Raw genomic sequence first — 22,982 nt, forward strand, 5'->3', positions numbered from 1 at the left:
GGGCCTCACCCACTGGCTAAAAACAGGGAGAGCAAATTCAAGACCAAGTTCGAGTTTAAGGCCAAGTTCAAGTCAGGATCTGTGATGCTGCCTTAAAAAAAAGTGAGATAAGGTTCAAATTTAAGGCCAAATTTAGTCCCACAAACATAGGGTTTTTTTTGTTTGTTTTTTTTTTTTTTATAAAGGATCAATTTCAAGGCCATGGTCAAGAGTTCAGGATTAGAACTGTGGGGGGGCGGGGGGAGGGAGTTGTGGCTCCGTGGAGTTTGGGAGTATATATACACATAAATGTATATTCATATGTACGTACTTTGGGGGATGTTTTCTGCCCTGGGCATGGAGTAAGTTGAAGGCATAATGTCCCTGGGTCCAGTAACAAATGTTGCTCTTTGTGAGGCAGTGAGGAGGACATGGCCACACAGAGCAAGCTTGGGTGGGGCGGGGGGAAGGGAGGGGTAGGTGGCACCCCCTGGGCACAAGCACAAACCAGCACCTCCACCACTTTGGCCCAAGGGCCACGACCGGGGACCGCGGCGTAATCAGACACAGGAGCCGGACTGGAAGAAAAAGATTTTATTTTGGTGGCATGGGGGGAGGGGCTTAATCCCCACACACCCGTGGCCTTCAGCAGAAGCAGGAAAATCTTTACATTCTCTTCCAGTCACTTTGGGTTTGTAGCACTGGGTGGAGTGGGGGGAGAATATCCGCCCCATCCCCCTACACCCTCAGAGGTGGAATGCCCCCTCACCCCCTTCCACATCCTGGGGGGGGTCGCGGGGGGGGGGGGGGGGTCACACCTCCGACCCGACTTCAGGGTCCACCCTTAGAGGCCCTGAAAGCCCACTTCAGCTGTGGAGATGGGGCCGGAGCCCCCGAAAGGCACTTGGAGAAACAGAGAAGTTTAGTGCAATAAGGCAAGGGGCAGGAGTAGTGTGTGTGTTGAGGGGGGGGGGCAGGCCAGCAGCTCACCTCCTCCCCCCCCAACCCTACAACCAAGTGTCACATTTGCCTAGGGTGTACACCCGCTCTCCCTCCTTCCTGCCCCCACCCCCAGGGCAGACGCCACATCCCTCTGGCCCTGGGAGTGAGAGACAGTCATCCTGAGGAACGCAGGGTGAGGCCAGGCCCGGGGGGCGGACGGGCACCTGGGGGCTGACGGCTGCACTCTGTTCTGGCCCCTTGACACACCTGCCCCTGGTTCTGGCAGCTAAAGTGCACAGGGGTGAAGAAGGGGCTGGTAAGGCTGGCCCCCCACGGTAGGCCCGGGGGGGCACTGGGTGCAGCAGGCAGGCACCCACGGGCACCGGTGGCAGCTAAGCAGCGTGGGCCCGCGGCGGTGAGGCGGGTCCCGTCAGGGCTGACCCGCTGGGGTGGTGGAGTGGGGGGCGGAGGGGTGGTTACCGTTCACTGCGATGTGGTCCACCTCAAAACCTTCGCTGGGCGAGCACCGGCCTGAGGGGTCTGCAGGGGCTGGGCTGGTCCCGGCTCACAGGGCAAGGCGGGGGGCAGGGCCGCCTCAAGCTTTCATCGCTCACCTTCAGTACTATGGAGACGACGCACCTGCCCCACATCACCCCACAGACGCAGAAAGACTGGCTGCACCTGCCCCTGCCCCAGCCTCAAGCAAACTGGCCTGCGAAGGACCATGGTGCTCCTGCCTGGAGGCACAGGGAGGGATGACACGACCCCAGGATTGCTCCCAGCCCACAGTAAGGAGAGTATCCAGCAGTCTCTGCGACTCTCCCCCGCAGCTCACGGGCTGGTGGGTTAGGGGAAGGGGCTCACGGCGGGTGGAGGGGTCGGTGGGGGGGAGTTTGGTCCAGGGTTCACAAACTCCAGCGAGCACTCCACATCCCACCCGACACACCTTCACCTTCTGCTCTCCCAGGGGATGCCAGGATGGGCCAGCAGCCACGTCAGAGAAAGACCCAGCAGGAGTGGGCTGCACAAAGCCCCCGCCACCGGCCCGGCTCTGGGGGAGCCGCCCGTGACTGCGGTTCACCGATTCTCTGGGATTCTCAACAATAAATAAAAATAAATACAACCCCACCCTCATGGGCCGGGGGCAGGTGGGGCGAAGGGAAGCAGCTCCCCTGGCTGCTGCTCTTCAAACAGGGGACCCGGGGAGGGGCAGCCCGCCTCTGGGAGGGCCCAGGGATGTGGGCCACAGCCGGCGTTGGCAACCCCCTGCAGTGGGCCGGAGAAAGGGGGGGGGGGAGCAGAAGGGGAAGAGAGTCCTAAAACATCACTGAAGATCAGTGAGTGGGGACCCTAGCCTCTTCTTGGGGTTGGGGGTCAGTGTCCCCGTGCTGCAGCCTTGTGATTCTCACCTGGGGGCTGAGGTGGCCACAGCAGCCCCCACAAGGTGACCCCCTAATGTTCCCCCTGGGAGGGTCGCTGCCCCGGGCCCAGGAAGCCCGGGCGGACACACGACTCGGAGCGGAGGTGATGGCGGACAGGGGGGAGAGGGTGGGGCTCCCGACTTGGAGGCTGGGGTGGGCCGGGACGGGCCAGGGCCGCACTGTGCCACGTTGGACCTGTGGGCCGGGGCCTGGGCTAGCTGGTCCAGGATTTGCGGTTCTCTGCCGGTCTGTGGCTCCGCTCGGCCCGCGGACCCAAGCCCCCCTCGGCCTTGGCCAGGGCGGTCAGCGAGGCCAGGTTGGAGGCCGAGCCCGAGAAGTGGCCGCTCCTGCGCTTGTCGGGCAGCGCACCCTGCAGCCTCAGCCCCGAGCCGCGCCGCCGCACGGGCCCCGTGGCCCTCCGGACGCGGCCCGGCTTCACCAGGAGCCCGTGGCCGGGGCTGCACTTGAAGTACTGCTTCCCGCCCACGGAGCCATCGTTGCGGCCTGCAGCAAAGTGGTGGGGAGTGGGGGCGTGAGGGGAGGGGCCAGGGGCCTTCAGCCAACAGGCAGTCAGCCCGCCAGGTTGGCAATGGAGGGTGAGGAGTCGGGGCGAGGGGTCAGGGCCTGAGGGTTTGGGGGGGCATGCGGAGTGCCTGCCGACTGTCACCTGGGAGCTGGCTGTACTCTCACTCTCCTACGTCTCTCAGCGGTCATCCAAGGCCAGCAGCCGGGAAGCGAGGCAGACCATGGCCGCCGGCCTCCCCTCTGCCTCCGGAAGCCACCCACGACTAGGCCTGGCCCTGCCCCTCTCCTCACCGGGACGGCCCCCGGGTGCCCGCCAGTTGGGAGAGCCCCACCCGCTCCCCGATTGGCCAAAAGGCCTCCCCCCACCTGCAATCAAGCAGGGTCACCTTAATGGGCGGCGGGAACACTGCCCCGGGTGGCCCCAAGACCCTGGGCATCACCAGGCCCCCACCCCGGGCACCACCGGGACCCCGCCTCGGGGACCAGACACGCAGAGCAGGAGCTTACCCGATGGCTGGTCCAGTTCCACGCCGATCCAGGTGCCCTCCTGGAAGTCGGTGGGGCCGACGTAGCGCACGACGCCCGCCTTGGTGCCCGTCTTGGAGGAGCCGACGGTGACGCTCTCTCCCACCTTGAGCCAGTCGGGGACCTCGTCCGTCTCCTCCGAGTCCGACACGGCGTCCGGCTGCTCTCCCGCCACCCCTCCCACGGCCAGCCGACTCCTCTCCCCATCTCCGTCCTCGCCCGAGGAGCGGCCGGGGTCCCCACCTAGCATGCCGGAGAAGGACATCAGCTCCGACGTCCTCACCTTCTGGATCTGGAACGGGGAGGCGGGAGGCTGGCGCTGGGGGCCGGGGGTCGGCTCCAGCCGGGAGAGCGGCTCGGTGGGGGCGCCGGGCCTGCCCGGATGCCCGCCGGTCAGTGAGGTGGGGCGGGGAGAGTGGCCTGTCTCGGGTTCCATGGTGACAGTGCCGTGGTCCGGGTCCCTGGTGGGAGCCTCAGACTTGCCCCCCGTGGAGCCGTGGACGTCGCTGTGCTGGCCGGGAAAGGCCGGAGTCGCTTTCCGGCCCCCGGGCGCTGGCCTCTCTCCGGGGAATGACAGGCCGCCGGCCTCCGGGGCCCCTTGGGAGAGGGGGGTGGGCGGGGTGCCGGGCGAGGGACCCCCCAGGCCGGCCGGATCGGCACCGGCCACCAGCACGTCGGATAACGTGGCCGTGGACACGCTGTGGGAGAAGTAGCCGCTGGAGGCCTCGCTCAGCGGGCTGGGGGGCCCCTCCTGAGGGTCCCGGGTCTGGACGTCGGCCGCACCGGGCTGCTGGATGGCCATCCTACAGGGCTGGTCCACGCCCGTGGCCGGCCCCGGGGGCTCTGTGGTCTGGACCTTGTCACCGGGAGCCTGAAACACAGGGAGCTGCTGGGGAAGGATGGAAGAGCCAGGGATGGCCCTTCTCCTCCTCACAGAGTTCTACGTGCATTCATTCCATCATATTAATTGAGCACTTACTGTGTGCAGAGCACTGTACTAAGCGCTAAGGAGAGTAAGATTCAACAGTCAACAGACACAATTCCCTGCCCACAATGCCCAGAGGTGCGGCCACAGGGGGGGATTCCTGGGGCGAGTGGAAACGGTGTGGCCTAGTTGAGGCAGTGGGGCCTGGTGGAAAGAGACTGGGCCCCTGTCAGTCAGAAGACCTGGGTTCTAATCCCAGCCCTGCCACCTGTCTGCTGGGTGACCTTGGGCAAGTCACTTCACTGCCCTGGGCCTCACTTTCCCCATCTGTAAAATGGAGATTCAATACCTTGGTCACCCTCCTTTTAAGACTGTGAGCCCCACATGGGACCGGGACTGTGTCTGACCTCACGGTCTTGCACCTCCCCTAGTGTTTAGGACAATATTCGGCACAAAATAAGTGCTTATTAACAAGTGCCACAATTATTATTATTATTAGGTCTGAGGGCAGTCCTCTCGTGCCACACCAACCTGGCCAGGAATGGGGAAGGCAGAGGCAGGGGGGCAGCCCCCGCCAGGATGTGAAAGAGTAACTCCCTGTCGTCCAGGGCTGGGTGGGAGAGGGGTGGCGGGGGGATGCCCGTGGAGGAAGGAAGCTTTCCGATACTCCTGAAAGATGATCCCATTCCAGGAAGTCAGGATTTATCTGTCCCGGGAAATGGCTGTGATCGATAGGCTCCTGACGGTTTTCTGGCCCTTCCCACGGCCGCGCCGATAAATCAGATTTCCAAGCTAACGGTCGTCCGTGGCCAGCATTGAGGGGGGCCCTCCCCAAGGACACGCTCGGGGCGGAAGGTTCCCTGGGCCCCCTCCCGACGCAGGCTGCCCACCATAGTGATGAATGGCTCCCGCTGCAGAATTCACCAGATCTGATCAATCAATCGATAACCCCCTCAGCGCTTCGTCTGCGCTAAGAGACTAGGATGATGTAAATCATAGGTGTCCTGATCCTCTTGTCTTTACTCAGCCCTTTTTAATGTTTTTCTAAATGTTCAGTGGCCAGGCAGGTGGGTGGTTGGGGGAGGACAAGGAGCCCAGTGTCCCACGAGTGGGTGGGTGGCCAGCTGGTGTGTGGTTTGGGGGGAGGAACATGATATCTCATGTGTGGGTGACAGGGTGGTCAGGCTGGGCAGAAGGGGCAGTTTTCTCCCCAGTGGCCCACAGCAGCCTTGTTGTTTGAGGCTGGGGGTCACGACTCTGAGCAGCCGGGGCAGAGAACGAGGCAGGCTAAGTCCTCGGAGGGATGGGAGAGTTGCGGTGGTGTGGGGAGAGAGGGGGAGACGGAAACAGGCACGGGAAGAGAGGAAAGGCAGGGGGTGGACCCAGCAGGGCCAAGAACAGCGCGGGCCCTCTGGTAGCTTTACCTGTGGGTCACCAGCCTCCATAGCACCAGCCTCCGTGACTCCAGCCTTCACAGCACCAATCTCTACGGCGACTGGCTGCGCCGGGACTCGGGGACTGACCTGGGGTGATGAGGGAATGGGGCAGCAGTTGGCGAAAATATATCCAGGAGTGGGAAGACTGTTTGAGGGTCCACTGGGGACTGTTTGAGTGGGGAACCCAGATGCAGGAAGGAGGCAGGGCCCTTAGGCCCAGTACAGACTGGGGAGACTAAGGCCCAGGACACGGGGGGGCAGAGGGGCATGATGGCAGATCTGGACTTAAGACCCAGGACCCTAGGGCTCCAATAAACAGCACGTCAATCAGGGTGTAAATTGAACATCTCATGAGAGTAAAACACTGTGCCAAGCGCTCTGCAGAGTCCAACAGAAGCACAATACACATTTCCTGTCCTCCGAGAGCTTACAATCGAATGGGGGAGTACATAAAAGTGAACTGAAGTGCATAAACAACTTCCCTGAAGACTAACTTCTGCTGCATGAAAAAGTCTATTATGACAAATTAACTCCATCTAATTAGAGAGCAGGAAGTTCTTTCTGTTATTGCGTGCACTGCCGGAGAGATACACTTGAATACAAGTGCAGATTTCATTAATTACAGTTCATTATTTTCCAGATTCGTCCCTAAACTCGCCTCAGAAGGTCAGAGGCAGCAATTTTGTCAGTGCCGTTTCTGTCTTTCTGGAGCACAGACAGAAATTGATTAGAAAGGGAAACACAAGAAGCGAGGGAGAGGGGAGAGAGCTCACCTGAAGGTCAAATGAACACACACCCACACGCAAATACACACGTACCCAGACCCATGTACACACTTAGACATACACATACACTCTGTCCATCTGTCTCTCCCCCTGAATCCACTAGAAAAGATGCTTTCAGTGAGATGGCTGAAGCTCTCCTACAAGGGTCACTTTGGTCTACAAGAAGCCAGGAGAGCCTGATCTATAGCAGAGAGGGTGACCAATAAACAAAATTTCCCGGCTTCTGGTTCGCCCCAAACTGCCCCACTACCCCCAAGAGACACCCCTGTGGGGAGTGGGGAGAAGCCCCCCACAGAGGACCCCAAGTCTCCATCTCTTCCCACTGCTCTGCTGCCCGCCCAGTGTGAGTGACCAAGGTGGCCGGCAAACCCTCGCCCCCGATGGCTCGGGTGAAGAGCCGGCCTCGGGCTGGGGAGCAACCCCCAGAGTCCCCTCTTCCCTGGGGTCCCCCCAGAATCTGACCCTGAGGCACAGATCCTGTTCAGATGCTCTGCCTTGAATCGGATCCAGTCTGCTCGGGCTTGTCTGGTATTGATGCACCCAGACCTAAATGCAGGATCCTAAATGCAGTCTCACTAGTGCCAGCCAGCAGCGGAGAGGGGAGAGGCTAGGGGGAAGGAAGATGTTAGGAAGAGTGGGGGAAAGGGGATGGGGGAAAGGGAGAGGCTGGGAGGAGTGTGGGAAGGGAGCTGGGGGGAACAGGAGAGACTGGGGAGGGCAGAGGGTGGGTGTAAACAGAGGAGCAAGGTGACCAAGGCATGTGGGAGAGGGGTTGTGGGGATGGGCCGAGAGAGATTAGAAGCAGGAAGAAAAGAAAGGAGAAGGGAAAGGGCTGATAAGGAGGCAAGGGGGAGAGAAACGGAGAGAGGAAAGGAGGGGACAGGGTAAAGGACCAGCTTGGCCTAGTGGGAAGAGCCAAGTTTTGGGAGTCAGAAGGATCTGGGTTCTAGTCCTGGCTCTGCCACATTTCTGCTGTGTGATTTTGGGCATGCCAGTTCATCTTTCTGTGCCTCAGTTCCCTCATCTGCAAAATGCTTAGTACAGTGCCTGGCACATAGTAAGCACTTAACAAATACCGCAAAGAAAAGGCTCAGGGGAGCTGCCCGCTGGCCAATGTCAAGCAGCCCTCGGTGGGGCCAGACTGACCAGGGCCCCAGTGCAGGTCTATACCCCCCATTTCTTCCCTCCAGTGGAGTCACGTGGGCCACGGATGTCTGAGCTCCAGGGCCTAAGGGGGGGAGAGGTAAGGAGCCAGTGGGGCCCTGAGCCCCTTCCCCCAGGGAGGGAGGGAGTCACACTGCACACTGAAAGACAAACTACACTCTCTGCTTGGCAATGGGCACCAATGCCAAGGGCAATCCAGGCAGGGGTGACAGGGCCCCAAACGGTGATGTCGCCGGGCTGCCTGCATATACACACATACACGCACGGACTTTGAAATAGCAGGAAGGCTGGTCTGTAGTAGTACGTTTGAGAAGCCCGACCAACTGAGAAGAAAGCCGACGAAGCCCATACCAACGTTTTTGCCAGCTGAAAGCCCCGCTCCCTTCCCCTCCCTTCCAGTGCTTAGAACAGTGCTTTGCACGTAGTAAGTGCTTAGCAAATGCCATCATTATTATTATTATTATTCTTCCCCCTCCCAACCAACCAGCGTGGGGTCAGCAGGTTCAGGGAGGAAGGAGGACTGTGTCGTTACCTGCTGGGCCAGAGGGGACGTCTGGCGGCCCTTCCTGTCGTCTCGGGCAGGAAACAGGGACTTGAGCAGCTTGGGCATGTGAGGCGTGGAGGACTTGATCGGGTTCGGAGAGGAGACCGCTTTGTTGCCTGCCTCACCGTCTGGGCCTGCCGCCGCCATCCAGAGGAGGAGGAGGAGGAGAGGGCAGAGCAGACAGCCGATCAAACAGGGCACTCAACTCACGGGAGACGTAGCCATCCAGCGCCCTGGGTGAACTCTGCCACCCCAAACGGTGCCCACGGACTGGGCTGGTCCTCTCCCTCGCCGACACCCAGCACGCTTTGTCTGCCTTCAGGAGGCAGGTAGCCGGGGTCCCATCAGTCCCCACTGCTCCCTGGGGATCCCTCGGGCAACCCCTCTGACCCCCGCTCCCCTCCGCCAGTGTCGATGGGTGAAGGTGACAACTGGCATGCCTTGGCCGAGCGTAGTCCCCCACAAATTGTACTACAGGGCTCCCCAGACTGCCCAGCTTGGGGGAGGAAGGGGGCGTGCAGATGTTGCTGGCTTGCAAGGGACATGCGGAGGAGCGTGGGAGGGGCGTGAGAGTCACCACCCCTCCCCGACTGGACCCCCTTGAACCCACCACTAACACGGCCTGATGGAGGCACCCAGGTCTCCCACCAGCCTCCCTGCTCCAACATTCTGGGTTGTTTTGCTGCCCTTTCATTTCAACACCAGATGCTAAAGTCACTCCTCTTCCTTGCCATAATTTGAAGCAGCCCAGCCCCTGCCAGGTGGACGGCAGGGCAAAGTAGCCTGGCAACACTGTGACCTCGGGCCCGTCCGCTGCCCAAGGCGGGAGTCCAGCGGCTGGGCCGCCCAGCCGTTCGCTCCCAGAAGGCAGCAGCACGGCAGGGCACGGCTTAGAGTCGTGGCAGGAGGGTTTGGCTAGATGTCAGGAACTACGTGCAGGCCGCCCCAAGCTCACACCAAGGAACTTCCCCGCTTGAAGATGCTGAAAAATGGCCCGGATGACCATCTGCATGGGGGGGCCAAAGGAACTGGTTGCCCTGAGGCGTGGACCAATCCTGGGTGACCTCAGGGCTCCGGTTCTAAGGCCCCAGTCCCTGTTTCCAACTCTGGTTTCGCTCCAGCCACCCCCAGCTAGAAGGTCCCTGGTCAGGAGGTGATTCCCTGGGACTCCTGAGAAACCCTGCATAGCACCCACCTAAAACAAAACCAAGGGGAGCAGTAGGAGTGTGTGAGTGTGTGTCTGTGTGAGCACGCACGTGGGGAGGACTGACCTGGGCCTTGAGATTGACTGGGCTGCGGGGAGCCAGAAGGAGAGGAGTGGGCCGAGGTCAGCCCCCCGGTCAGGGCCGTCTGGGACACATCCTGCTGACTCTCCCACCGACCCTACGGGGAGAAAGGTTTAGGTTCCCTAGATGCCCGCTCTCCCTCGGTTCGCAAAATGCTGTCGAGGGGAATCCAGACCTTCACCAGAAGGGTCGGCCAAACTGAGGGCACCCCCTTTCACCACTTCTGGGGCCCTCAGTGGTCAGTCCCCGGGGAACCGAGTCGGGCTCAGTGAGAACGGCTGCTAAGACTTGGGGCAGGGGTGGTGATGGAGGAGGGCTTGCTGGAGGAAGTGGGATTTCAGGAGGCTCAGAACATAGAGACAGTTGTGGTTTGGTGGATTTGGGTGGTGGAGGAGTGCGGTGAAGGGAGTTCCAGGCAGGGGGACGGGCGAGCAGGGAACAGAACATAAGAGGCTCGTGTGGGAGGTTAACTACAAAAAAACACGTTCTCTCTCATCCCTCCCGAACCAATCTCCTTCCCTGCCAAAGGGTCATCGTGCTGACCTTGTTACTGCCCAGGCTGAACCGCGGAGTTAGATCTTGCCGGCTTCCAGATAGCTGGAGAGAGAGAAGGAAACCGAGGGAAACAGATCAGCTTCCAGAGAGTACGCTCATCATTTTTCCATCCAGGCCCTTGGTTCATCCTCCCCCAGCCAGCTTCTGGGCCTCAGGAGCGAGACCCCCCGCTCCTCTCCCCAGACTCAGGGAAGAGTCCCCCGGCTTCCTGGCGGCCACGGCCACACTCACTCGGTTCACGCTGGGAGAGCTGACGCTCCTCCGGTGCAGCTTTCCTTTCCCCGTCAGCTGCTCCTTCACCGCCACTTCCTGTGGAACACGTCCCGCGCCCAGGGCCAAGCAGACCCCGAGACCCCCACTCAGATGCGATGCCTGACGCCCGGGGGAGGGCAGCTGCCGGCCCCCGGAGGCCCTGCCACACTGACAGCGGAACAAGGTCTGGGCCTCCCTCCGCTTCTCTCCCAGCCTCGGCTCAGCTGGACTTGGCTGAGCACCGTGGAGGTCATGGCCGCTGAGACTGCTGGACTCTGAGCCTCCGAGAAGGAGCGCTCACCACTCTCCTCCCCAGCCAAAGGACCCTGCTGTTCTCGTTCTGTTTATCGTTGCCTTGTTTCATCTTTTCTCTACGTGTCTGTCGCCAATACTCCTTCCCGCACTACGAGGCTGGAAGAACCTTGAGAACCACCATCATCATCAATGGTATTTATTGAGCGCTTACTGTATGTAGTAATAAATACTAGTATTTATTAAGCGCTTCACACAGGGACCACATAACTTCTACCTATACATTTTTCCCAGTGCTTAGTACTAAGCCATTCTTTTTATAGTATTCATTGAGCACTTACTATGTGCCAGGCACTGTTCTTAAGCGGTGGGGTAGATACAAAGTAATCAGGTTGGACACAGTCCATATCCCCAGTGGGGCCCACAGTCTTAATCCCCATTTTGTAGATGAGGTACTGTAGAACACAGAAAGTAAGTGACTTGCCTGAGGTCATACAGCAGACAAGAGCTGGGATTAGAACCCAGGTCCTCCTGATTCCCAGTCCCTTGCTCTATCCATTAGGCCATGCTGCTTCTCGTATGGAAAATGTCTAATCTTCTAGACTGTGAGCTCATTGTGGGCAGGGAATGCGTCTGTTCACTGCTATATTGTACTCTCCCAAGTACTTAGTACAGTGCTTCCACACTAAGTACACAATGAATATGACTGGATGAATGAATGAATAATCCATGGAGAGAAATGACTCAACCCCTGAAATAAATGAAATTTGACCACACCTTGCCTTCTGCCTTCCCACGGGAGAGGGAGAGTTGGGATACTAGCTTGCCTGCCTGCTCTCATCCACTCCACTTTCACTACCATCCCTTCCTCCCTCTCGGAGGAGGCCACCTCCTTAAGCTGTCACGGGGAGGAGGACGGAGTCGGAGTTGCTGAGGAACAGCCCGCCCCGCCCCCAGCCCTGGCTGGCCGCTGCCAGGAGCCGAGGGGCACCAGGGGCAGAGTGCCGGGACCCCCGGCCGGCGGAAGGGCAGGGTGACCACCCAGGACTGACCTGGCGCAGACGGTCCAGGGTGAGGAGGTTCTCCACGGCCAGCATGCTCCTCAGGTACTTCTCGATGTAGGCCTCGGCGTCGGCCGCGTCCTCCACGTTGGCAGCCATCCGGGCAAGGGCCTCACGCTCCTCCGCACCCTGGGCGTCCTGAGCGGCAGAGGACCCACGGCTCTGAGACCGAGCCGACGGCACAAGTCCTCCCAAGGCTCCCCCCTCCATCCCGGCCCCCTTCAACCCCGCCTGGTTGAAAGGCTCACTGGGTAATCGACCTGCGTAAACATCCAAGTACAGATAGCCCTCTGCACATAGCAAGCACCCAATACAGAGCTTTACCCACCAGAGGCGCCCAGCACAGCGCTCTCTCCCCAGGAGGCACCCAGTACGGAGCTCTGCACTCGGTAGGTATCCAGTATAGAACTCTGCCTGCCCCCAGAAGATGCCCAGTGCACATTACTGAGGATGACAGGGGCAGCGGGGTCTTTTCCTCCCCTTCCCCTGCGAGCAGACTGTCTGTTTTGGTCTCTCACCATTCAGGATTTTCCTTTCCATCTCCCTGGTAAAGCCCCAGTGCCCGGCATACTCACCTCCGGGATATTGGAGACAATCTCCACGGTGACACCACAGCCAGGGATGAGGCTTCGAGGGGACATCTTTTTTAGGAGGCTCTGGGCGAAACCCTGCGCAGAGAAGATGGGAGAGTGGCTGATCTCCCACAGCCCAAACTGGCCACACACTCCCGAGCAGGGGACCCAAAAACGGTGTTGGAGGCCTCTCGGCTGCACGGGTCCACCCCCCCTCCCCTAATGTCCAAACCCATCCGCATCTCCCTGGCTTGGGGCTTTCCTATCGGTTGTCTCAGCCTGGGTGGTGGGGCAAGGCGGGGGGCGGTCACAGATGAGGCGGCAGGCGCCCAGAGAAGCTCGGTGACTTAGCCTGAGGAACCCCAGCGGGCCAGAGGCATCCCCTGACTCCTGGCCTTCTAAACCTCACTGCCTCACATTCAACCCTGCTCTCCCCCTCTAGACTTAAGCTCGTTGTGGCCAGGTAGTATGTCTGTAATATTGTTATATTGTACAGTTAAGCTCCCCAAGCACTTAATACAGTGCTCTGCACCCATTCAATAACTGACTGACTCCTTTCCTCCCACCAGAATGGACTCTCTGGCCTCTCGAGGCCTAGGTCCAAAGCGGTCACCTCATCCCTCAGCTCCCCTCCCATCGGGGGGGACCAAATGAGCACCAACCGGTCACAGGGCTTGTGCTTTCCCCTCTAGACTGGAAGCCCCTCAAGGTCAGGCATCATCTCTACCAATGCTATTGGACACTCTCGAGAGTTCGGTGCGGTGCTCTGGGCACATCTGACCGGGAGCTCCTCAAGGGCCGGGATTGTGTCCACTAACTCCACCGTCCTCTCCAGAATGCTCAGTGCAAATTAGACAGGAAACGCCTTGAGGACAGGGATCAGTTCTATGACCTCTGCTCAGTACAGCGCTCTGCACCCAGTAAGCGCTCAATAAATGTCACTGACTGATTGATTGCTTGAAGAGTCTGGCCCGTCGATGTACCAGTTAAGCCCCGCCGGCGGGCAGCAAACCGAGGACCGTCGACGTCCAGACCACCCGGTGACCCCTTCGCCAGGTCGCCGGCCGAGACGAAGGACTCTGACACTTTTTTTTTTTGGTGGGGCAGTCGATGATGAGTATCGACAAGCCTGACCATTAAACCTTTGACCGGAGCGGGATCGTTACAAGAATGATTTCAGAATGCACGGTCATTGTTTATGGTGACTCTGCTCCCTGCGCAGCCTGAGAACCAGACTGTTGCATTAATGCATGAAGGGGGTCACTGGGGCCTGAGAGGCCCGGGGTGGAGTGACCCGAGGAGGAGCTTGGCAAGAGCAGGGGCGGGGACGGGGGTGGGGACAGTTGGCAAAGGGAGCTTGAAGCAGGAGAGGCACTAAAGGAATTCATTTGTCCTTTGCTAGGCAGAAAGCTGAAGATGAAGGATCTGAGGCAAATGAAATCAGAAAAGATGGGGCAGCTCCCGAGGAAGATGAGGGTTTGGGGGGGGACCTGAAAGGACTCAGGCCATAAGCCAGTTTCCCCTCCACCCTCTCTGCCTGCTCAGCCATTTGCTACCTCCAACTTTATGCCTCAGTTGCTCTGGGACCACTCCTCTGATATTCTGTTTCATTACACTGACGGCCCTAGACCCTAAGCCCTCTTTTCTCAACTCCCTTCTGTGTCACCCTGACTTGCTCCCTTTATTCATGCCCATTTCCAGCCCCAATGCGCTATGTCCATATCTGTAATTTATTTATATTCATATCTGTCTCCCCCTCTAGACTTGTAAGCTCGCTGTGGGCAGGGACTGTGCCTGTTTATTGTTATACTGTGCTCTCCTGAGAACGTAGTACAGTGCTCTGCACACAGTAAGTATTCACTAAATACTACTGCCTGGAGCTCTAGAGTCATAGAATAGCTGCAGCTCTGGGTATCCCACTGGCCACTTCCTGTTCTCTGGCCTTCCTTTACGGCAAAGCATGCAGTATCATCATCATCATCATCATCAATCGTATTTATTGAGCGCTTACTGTGTGCAGAGCACTGTACTAAGCGCTTGGGAAGTACAAGTTGGCGACATATAGAGACAGTTCCTACCCAACAGTGGGCTCACAGTCTAAAAGGGGTGCAGTAGTGGATAGAGCAGGGGCCTGGGACTCAGAAGGTCATAAATTCTAATCCCAGCTCCTCTACTTGTCTGTTGTGTGACCTTGAACACGCCATTTCATTTTCTCTGGGCCCCATTTACCTCATCTGTAAAATGGGGATTGAGACTGTGAGCCCCATGTGGGACAGGGATTATATCCAACCCAATTTGCTTGTATCCACCTCAAGCGCTTAGTACATACATACGTTGCCTCGCAGGTATTGAGCACTTAACAAATACCCTAATTATTATTATTTGTCCACTACCCATCCAAAGTCCCATCCATGTGGCCCATCCCACATTCCATTCTTCATCCATCCAAATTTCCTCCGTCCACCCAACATTCTTCCATCCATCCATCATTCATCCGACATCCCAACTGCCCCCCACCCTGTCCGGGGAGAGAGTAAGATGTCCGGGTGGTGGAAACGTCCCCGCCGGACCAGCCGGCTGAAGCTTACCTGGCGGCCCTGGACGTTCACACAGATGCGCTTGCGGAGGACCAGCTGCATGTCGGCCGGGTGGCTGAGCTGCACCGTCACCCTGACAATCAGGAAAGCTCGCTCGTCCACAGCGATTCCCTTGCTGAGCTGCGGGCAGTTATGGACCCCGGAGTCCCAGGAGGACTCAGCTTTGGCCTGCAGAGAACGGTGACAGTGAGCTCTTAATCGTGGTACTGATCAAGTGCCACGTCCGCTGTGTGACCTTGGAAAAGTCACTTCACTTCTCTGGGCCTCAGTTACCTCATCTGTAAAATGGGGATAAGAATTTGAGTCCCATGAGGGACAGGGACTGTGTCCAACCTGATTAACTTGTATCTGCCTCAGTGCTTAGAACAGTGCTTGGCACAAAGCAAGTGATTAGCAAATACTATTACTATTATTATCATCGTCATTATTAATAACGATTACTACACAGTGCCAAGACCAGTCCCCAACAAGGTGACTCTGCCCAGGTATCAAGCCACTGATATGGGGAGTGGGGCCAGGGAAGGTCAGCTTAGGCTGTAAGCTCGTTGTGGGCGGGGAATATATTTGCTTAATGTTACAATGTACTCTCCCAAGTGCTTAGTACAGTGCCCTGCAACACAGTAAGAGCTCAATAAATATGACAGAATGAATGAATGGAAGTGAGGGGGCGAGGAATCAAGGTGCGGGGGGACGGAGCTGGACCCTCTCTTAGGGTGCGGAAGGGACTAGGGGAGGAACGGGTCCCCCAGAGCTGGGGGAGTCTCACCAGTCCCCCCCAGGGGGATGGGGGCTCCTCCCCCAGCCTCCTTGGTCACACAGACCCACCTCCCCATCGTAATGCTTCACGATCTGCAGCTCGAAGAACTCTTCCTCCTCTTCGCCACTCAGGGTGGCGTCCCAGCCGCCCGGTTCGGGCTCGTCCAGGTTATCTTGGGAGCTGAAGTCATCGGCTGTGAGCAAAGGAGCAGACATTGAGTCCCAAGGCCCCTTCATTTGGGAAGTAGGATGAATGGCTTTTCCGGCTAAATCCCAATCTGGCTAATTTTTCTTACAAAGGCCCTAGTGATACTACTGAGTAAATGACTGCCAGGCTTGTGTTGGGAAGTTGTGCAGGACAGAGGGGAGGGTGTGTGTATGAGCACAAGTGCACACACACAAGTTTTGGGAAAGTCACTGAAGAAATGAAGGGGAAGTCCCAAATGATGCCTTTCTCATTTCGACCACGTGGAGATGAGAGTTACGGTGTGCAGAACCCTGTCTGGAGCACTTGGGGACACACGATGGAAGGGCTAGACCCGGGTCCTGCCCTCGAGGAGCTCCCAATCCAACAGGGGTGAGGAGGGTGTGAGGCAGGGGGACAACAGGGAAAACAGAAAGAAAGAGTTCAAAGGTCCAAAATCCAAGGGGGCAGTGTAAGGGAACTGGGTCTCCATGAACGCTAAGGCCCCCAGGGTGTTGGGGAGGTGGTTTGAGGGGGGACCACGGAGGGGCTCCTGGAGGAGGAGAGGGCCACTGTTTGGCAGGTAAGAGGGGAAAGGGGAACCACGGAGGGGGACAGATCCTGAGCAGTGGGACAGAGCTGTTCGAGAGAGAGAGAACACCCATTTTTGGGCGGGGTGAGGCTCTTATTTACTCACTCTACTGGACCTTCCCATGTGAACAGTGCTCTCCGTACAGTGCTCTGCACAGAGCAAGTGCTCAATCAATACCACTACAGAGTCAGATGTGGGCAGGGAGGGGGCACATGGGATAGGGGCCTGGACTGTCACTTGTCTGGCAGCCAGAAGGGCTGCATCTGGACGGCAGTCAGGTGGGCCACAGGTCCGTGTGCAGGTTGGGAACCCCACAGAGAACAGGCCCTTGGTCTCCTCTCGTGCCCCGCTGCCCTTTCACCCCGGTCAAGCTCCCCAGTGCTGGGCTACTTGGGTCTCCCTGCCTGCACATGTCCACTCCTTCCCGCCAGTGGGGGGCTCCAAGTGGATGCCTCAGGTCCTCTGCCAAGTGCGGAGAGGGTAGGGTGTGGTCTCTGCCTCAGTTTCCCCTCTTAAGGGCCCCCTTTCCCCCGCTCGCTTTGCTGGCTCCCTTGACGGGGTTATGGTTAGGCTGCAATTTGCTCTGCATTGTCGGGCAACTCACCGTTGAGGTCAAGAAATATGACAGGAATATGCGTCTCCATCCCCGGCCCGGGAGTCCTGAGGCAGAGGACAGGGTGGCAGTTAGGTGGGGTTCTTTGGGAGGGTGTGACCCCGTTACACAGATAGACCTGCCACCCACCCACCAAATGCCCATTTCACTGTGCTTCTCTCCCACTAGACTGGAAGCTCCTTCAGAGCAGGGACCCTGTCTCCTGACTCTATGCTCATCCAAGCGCTCAGCACAGTGTTCTGTGCTCCGCAGGTGCCCAGCCCATGCCGGTGACTAACTGACTGGCTGCCGTCCAGCCCGGCTACAGGGAGGGTCAGGCCTGTGGGAAGCTGGAAACGGCCATATCTAATTGGCCCCCTCGCATGCAGCGGCGACTGCTGGGACCCCCACCACGTGGTTCTGATGCCCCTCAAGACGTAGGTGGGGCCTGCCCATCATCTGTGGGGGCGAGGGGAAGACACTGTATCACTTTGTGGAGCAGAGCCCACTGGAAGCCGAAGCTAAAAGTGGCCCAGAAGAATCCCCCTCGGAACTCCTGGCCAGAAGAGCCCCCGGATCCGCCCCGTGATGCTGTTTCATCCCCATTGGTGGTGACCCACAGATGGGCTCATGTCAGGGGGTACCGCCAACTGATCTGCTCTCTCAAAAGGCCTTCATGACTTTGGTCACTAGCAGTACGGTCTGATGGAAACCTATTTTAGAATCCGACTCGTCAATCCCGGTCAACGGAGCCTGCTTCCTCCTCGATTCTCCACAGGGGCGGCCCACCATGAGGCTCCCGCTACCTAACCCGCAAGGTGGATGAGGGCGGGTCCCGGGTCCACCCCCGTGCCCCTTCCCTCTTGCCCTGAAGTCCTAGGGTCCCTACCACTCAGCCGGGGAGCCCGGGATGCCGCTGCCCGCAGAGGGGACCAACACCGCATTTCTCTCCTCCGTCAGAGTCAGCCTCATCTCCAGGAGCTGAGCCTCGCGGTCGGCGTCGTCTTCCGTCTTATCTGAAACAACGGGGAGGGCACCAGGGCAGGCAGTCAGCCCAGGGGGCTGACCCTCCCCTGGGCAGTGCCCCAGCTCGCCGGTGCCAGCCACCCTCTCTGGCTCAGTTGAGGTGCCTGGGAGCCACAGTGAACCAGGTATCTCAGAGGGGCTGGGGCAGGGAGGGGAGCGGGTGTCTCACAGCAAGTTGCCAATTTAACTGGGGGTGAAACAGGAAGAGCAGAATCAAAGTCTCCAAATCACAGTGAGTGACGTAAAGACCCGTCTCCCTGTGAGTGCTAAGGCCCTCGGTGGGTCAGCCTGCCGGAAAGGTTGGGGGTGGTGGGCAAGCCACTTTCCTGGAGATGGGGAATCAATCAATCAATCATATTTATTGAGCGCTTACTGTGTGCAGAGCACAGAACTAAGCGCTTGGGAAGTACAGGTTGGCAACATATAGAGACAGTCCCTACCCAACAGTGGGCTCACAGTCTAAAAAGGGGAGACAGAGAACAAAACCAAACATACTAACAAAATAAAATAAATAGAATAGATATGTACAAGTAAAATAAATAGAGTAATAAATATGTACAAACATATATACATTTATACAGGTGCTGTGGGGAAGGGAAGGACGTAAGATGGGGGGGATGGAGAGGGGGGCGAGGGGCTTCCAAAATTTTTTCGTGAATTAAAAAAAAAAAAGATGATGATGATGGCATTTATTACACACTTATTATGTGCCAAGACCCAAGCTAAGAACCAGGGAAGATTCAGAATAAGACGGAAGTCAATCTAGACTGTAAGCTCATTGTGGCCAGGGAATATGCTGTACAATCAACTGTTGTATTGTACTTCCCTAAGGGCTTAGTTCAGTGCGCTGCACGCAGTAAGTGCTCAATAAATACGACTAATTGACTGAGGGTTGGGAGAATATAAAGACCCCCAATTGGGCAGATAGAAAGCTGGGGCCCAGAGAGGTTCAGGGAACTACCCAAAGTCACAAAGCCTCTGAACTCCCCAGGCTCAGCTCTTTGGGCCACATGGGGGATTAGGGAAGGAGCTTGCTACGGTCTTGAGAAGCAGCGTGGTTTAGTAGAAAGAGCCCGGGCTTGGGAGTCAGAGGTTGTGGGTTCTAATCCCGGCTCTGCCACTTGTCTGCTGTGTGACCTTGGGCAAGTCGCTTAACTTCTCTGTGCCTCAGGTACCACATCTGTAAAATGGGGATGAAGACTGTGAGCCCCACGTGGGACAACCTGATTACCCTGTATCTACCCCAGCACTTAGAGCAGTGCTTGGCACATAGTAAACACTTAACAGACACCAACATTATTACTATTATTATTATTATCTTGAGAAGGGAAGACAGATGATATTTGAGGGTCCACCAGCCCAATCTGGAGGAAGGGCCAAACCTGTGCGTGTGGCACTACTAACCCGCCCTTGGGTGGAGGCGGGAGCCCCCCAGGGCCAGAGACATGGTGACTCCATCACAGCAGCTCTGTTCTGGTGCCCCCAGCCACACTTGCCCGTGCCTGCGGCACCCCCTGCCAGCACGCTCCCCCCGCTCCCACCCTCGGCCCCGTCAGTGGTCCCCACCTACCCGCCTTGCTGACGAGCTTCTGGAGCTGCTGATCCAGGTACTCCTGGCGCTTGGTCAGCGTGTTGAGCCATTTCCTGCGCAGCCTCTCCAAGTCCCGGTCCTGCAGGGGGCAAGGCCGGTCACCAACCTGGTTGTGTGGTACCAGGCCTCTGACCCTGCCCCACAAGCATCTCCAACACCCCTCCGGTGGAGCCAACGCAGTGATTCCCCGAGCGTCCCGGGGACCCCAAGCGATCCGGGGTTCAGATTCACCTGGTAGCTGTCCATGTCTTCCCTTTCCTCCTAGAGGAAAACCCATCATCAGAGTTGTTAAAATCCCCCAGAATCCTGACCGCCATGGGTTCAACACCTCTAGCCACAACAACCACCCCTGTTGCGTCGTGGCATGCTGGGATCCACTCATTCCCTGCTCGGGCCCCTCCACTGGCAGAAATCCCGGGTAGAGAGGCAGGGTCTGGCTGTGAGCATCCCTGTCAGAGGCCCTCAGGGAGGGATTTTGGGAAGCCGGGGTTCTTTCGATCCCACCGGGGGCTAGGGAATACAGACCAGGGTGACTGCTGATTGGTGGCCCCGGGAAGCCGGTGTCTTGGGGAAGATGGACAACCGGGCAAGAGGCACTTTGTCCACTCCACCCCTGGACCGCACTGGCTACGGAGCTTGTGGAGTTGTGGGCACCGTTTCTAAAACCGTCCTCAACTTTGTCAATGGGGTCCCACCCACTCCTCAGCATCCAACCACATGGGCCACACAACTATGTCCAGAGAGGGGGATGTCCTAGGAGGGGGAATAGACTCCTTACCTGGAAACCTTCTTGTGCTCTGAGGGTCCTGACGGGCTTGATCTGGACGCAGCCGATTCCCACGCCCAGGATGGCCTCCTCCATCAGGGGCAGGGTCCCAGACTCCTGCACCGACTTCACCTCCACCTGGACCCGCCGAGACTGCCCCTGCACGGACGACGAGGACAGAGGCTCATGATGGCCACTCCAGACTAGTGGCCGTGGGGTCAGGCATGGAACAGCAGACAATGGGGCCAGGAGAGAGGAGGAAATCGGGCTGCGGGACTGGGAGAAGGCAGAAATCGGGCAGCAGGGCCAGGAGGTGGGATAACAGGCTGCTCTCACCTGCCGCAGCTGGAAGATGCCGCCTGTCTGCACGTCCTTTGCGGGGAGCACCTCGACGGGGACATACTCCCCGTTCTCGTTCTGTTCCAGGATCTGAACCCAGAACTCCACTTTCCTGGTCACCTCACTCCACCTAGGAAACATCCAGGGGGCTGGGATGTGGTCCGGCCCCCTCCCGTCCAGCCCCGAGGCTCCGCGAACTGGGGACGCCCCAGAAGGACGCCTTTTGAGGGGCAGAGTGGTGGCCTGCTGTGCGATTTCGAGCAAGTCACCTAACCTCACTGGGCCTTAGCGGCTTGGCCTAGTGGAAAGACCACAAGTCCGGGAGCCTGGAGACTTGGCTCCATCACTGATCTTTTGTGTGACCTCAGACAATCACCTAACCTCTCTGGGCCTCAGTTACTCCACTGGAAAAGGTGACATTAACACTTAATCCCTCCCTCCCGAAGGCAGTTGCTGTGAAAGCACAATGTCATAAGCCTGACCTTCCGCCTCCCCTTATGCCACCCCCATGCCCCTTCTCTTTCTCACCCACCTTGAATTTCTCTGGTGCTTTTCTTTTCCGAAGCGCTTTCACACATTAATCTCACTTTTGTCCTCTGAATGTCCCCGTGAGTCAGGGAGAGTCAGTCAGTCAATCCTATTTGTTGAGCGCTTACTGCGTGCAGAGCAGTGTACTAAGCGCTTGAGAGAGTACAGTATAGCAATATAGCAGACCCAGGGAGAGACTATGATTTAACAGAAGGGGACATTGAAGTCCAGAGAGGTGAAGTGACAAGCCCAAGTTTCCACAGCAGACTTGGGACCCATATGCTCCCAGTTCCATGCTCTTTCCACCATGCCACACTGCCCACCAGACTCCAGGCCTCCCGGTTCTGGTGAGCACTTTGGGAGCGAGGATGGGGGTCCAATAGGATTCCTCGCTCCCAAGGCTTCCCGTTGCTGGCTCTGGTTCCCCTCGGCACAGCTCAGCCACTCATGGGCAGAGCGTTCAGCTCAGGACTTTGCACCACACGCCCAAATAATCCCGCTATCCCAGCTGAGCCGCAGACCTGGAGCTGGCTGGAGGTGGCGGATGGGGGACTCCCCCGGGCTGGGCGCGGGGGTTACCTGTCGCGGAGGCTCCGTGTTTTTGCCTGGATGATCCCCAGGTCCCACAGGGCGGGGTTCCTCCGGGGGTCGTTCACCTTGTGGCCAAAAACTTCAATAGCCAGGGCCCCCTCCGACAGGTACTCGATAAAGTCCTCCGAAATGTTGGCGGAAAACTCCTGCCCACAGAAGAGAGGCACGTGGGTGCGGGGGGGAGCCTTTGTTCCCCTCCCCGAGGGCCTCGGTGCTGGGGTCAGAAAGGTGGGGGGACTGACCCCCAGCTGACATAGGGGTGTCTCCCTTCTATGATTTCAAGGCTCTGTTTCATGTGCACCCAGCCAGTCAGTCAATCGTATTTACTGAATGCTTACTGTATGCAGAAGAATGTATTAAGTGATTGGGAGGGTGTATAACAGACATTTTCCCTGCCCACAAGCACTGTTCTAAGCGCTGGGGTGGATACAAGGTAATCAGTTTGTCCCATGTGGGGCTCACAGTCTTAATCCCCATTTTACAGATGAGGTAACTGAGGCACAGAGAAGTTAAGTGGCTTGCCCAAGGTCACAGAGCAGACAAATGGTGGAGCCGGGATTAGAACGCACGTCCTCTGACTCCCAAGCCCGTGCTCTTTCCACTAAGCCACGCTGCTTCTCCAGTGAATTTACAGTCAGCCGGAGGGGCTTTCCCCTAACTCCGCCTCCTGACTCACACCAGGATGTAGACACTGCTCAGCAAGGGTTGCCAGAAACCATGATCCTCCCGCAGATAATCCGCCAACCCCACCACGTTATCGGGGTGAGTTTTGGCTGCTGCCCAAACTGGGTCACAGTCGAGCTCACGGTGGCCAGTGTGGTGAGGGGAACCGTGGTGGAGGACGATGCAATGTGGGCAGTGGGGGTGACGATGGGGGTGATGGACGTGGTGGCAATGCAGGTGAAACAGAGATGGTGGTGTGAACGGTGAGAGACCGTGCCTAACTCCCCCTTCTGTATTCTCTCCCAGTGCTCAGTCCAGTGCTCTGCACACACCATAAACACTTTAATAAATACCATTACTACTACTACTACTGGTGGGAGTGGGGGGGATGATAATTGTGGAGGGAGAGGAGGTCATCGTGGCAGCAGTGGTGGCAATTAAGGGAGACCTTTAACCCCCCCCGGTCTATTTTTTTTAATGGTATTGGTTAGGCACTTTCTACTGTTCTGAGCACTTTTTTTTCTCTCAAGGCA

The 22,982-nt window shown here is 57.9% G+C and overlaps 1 protein-coding gene across 1 annotated transcript in view; it reads right to left on the bottom strand.

Moving 5' to 3' along the window:
- Positions 1-558: 558 nt before the first annotated feature.
- KIF13B (kinesin family member 13B) overlaps positions 559-22,982 on the bottom strand; it is an 82,034-nt gene continuing 59,610 nt past the window's right edge. The window contains exons 23-40 of the mRNA XM_038770650.1: positions 21,775-21,932; positions 20,665-20,797; positions 20,341-20,487; positions 19,794-19,823; positions 19,542-19,641; positions 17,835-17,961; positions 16,958-17,013; positions 15,647-15,771; positions 14,813-14,989; positions 12,228-12,320; positions 11,644-11,790; positions 10,319-10,396; positions 10,076-10,129; positions 9,518-9,629; positions 8,235-8,380; positions 5,742-5,840; positions 3,375-4,263; positions 559-2,846 (exon numbers count right to left, since the gene is read on the bottom strand). Coding sequence (XP_038626578.1) covers positions 2,557-2,846; positions 3,375-4,263; positions 5,742-5,840; positions 8,235-8,380; positions 9,518-9,629; positions 10,076-10,129; positions 10,319-10,396; positions 11,644-11,790; positions 12,228-12,320; positions 14,813-14,989; positions 15,647-15,771; positions 16,958-17,013; positions 17,835-17,961; positions 19,542-19,641; positions 19,794-19,823; positions 20,341-20,487; positions 20,665-20,797; positions 21,775-21,932 — 2,961 coding nt within the window. The 3' untranslated portion in view covers positions 559-2,556. The remainder of the gene's footprint in view (positions 2,847-3,374; positions 4,264-5,741; positions 5,841-8,234; positions 8,381-9,517; positions 9,630-10,075; positions 10,130-10,318; positions 10,397-11,643; positions 11,791-12,227; positions 12,321-14,812; positions 14,990-15,646; positions 15,772-16,957; positions 17,014-17,834; positions 17,962-19,541; positions 19,642-19,793; positions 19,824-20,340; positions 20,488-20,664; positions 20,798-21,774; positions 21,933-22,982) is intronic.

This window comes from Tachyglossus aculeatus, chromosome X2 (genome assembly GCF_015852505.1).
Source record: "Tachyglossus aculeatus isolate mTacAcu1 chromosome X2, mTacAcu1.pri, whole genome shotgun sequence".
In the NCBI taxonomy this organism is placed as follows: Eukaryota; Metazoa; Chordata; class Mammalia; order Monotremata; family Tachyglossidae; genus Tachyglossus; species Tachyglossus aculeatus.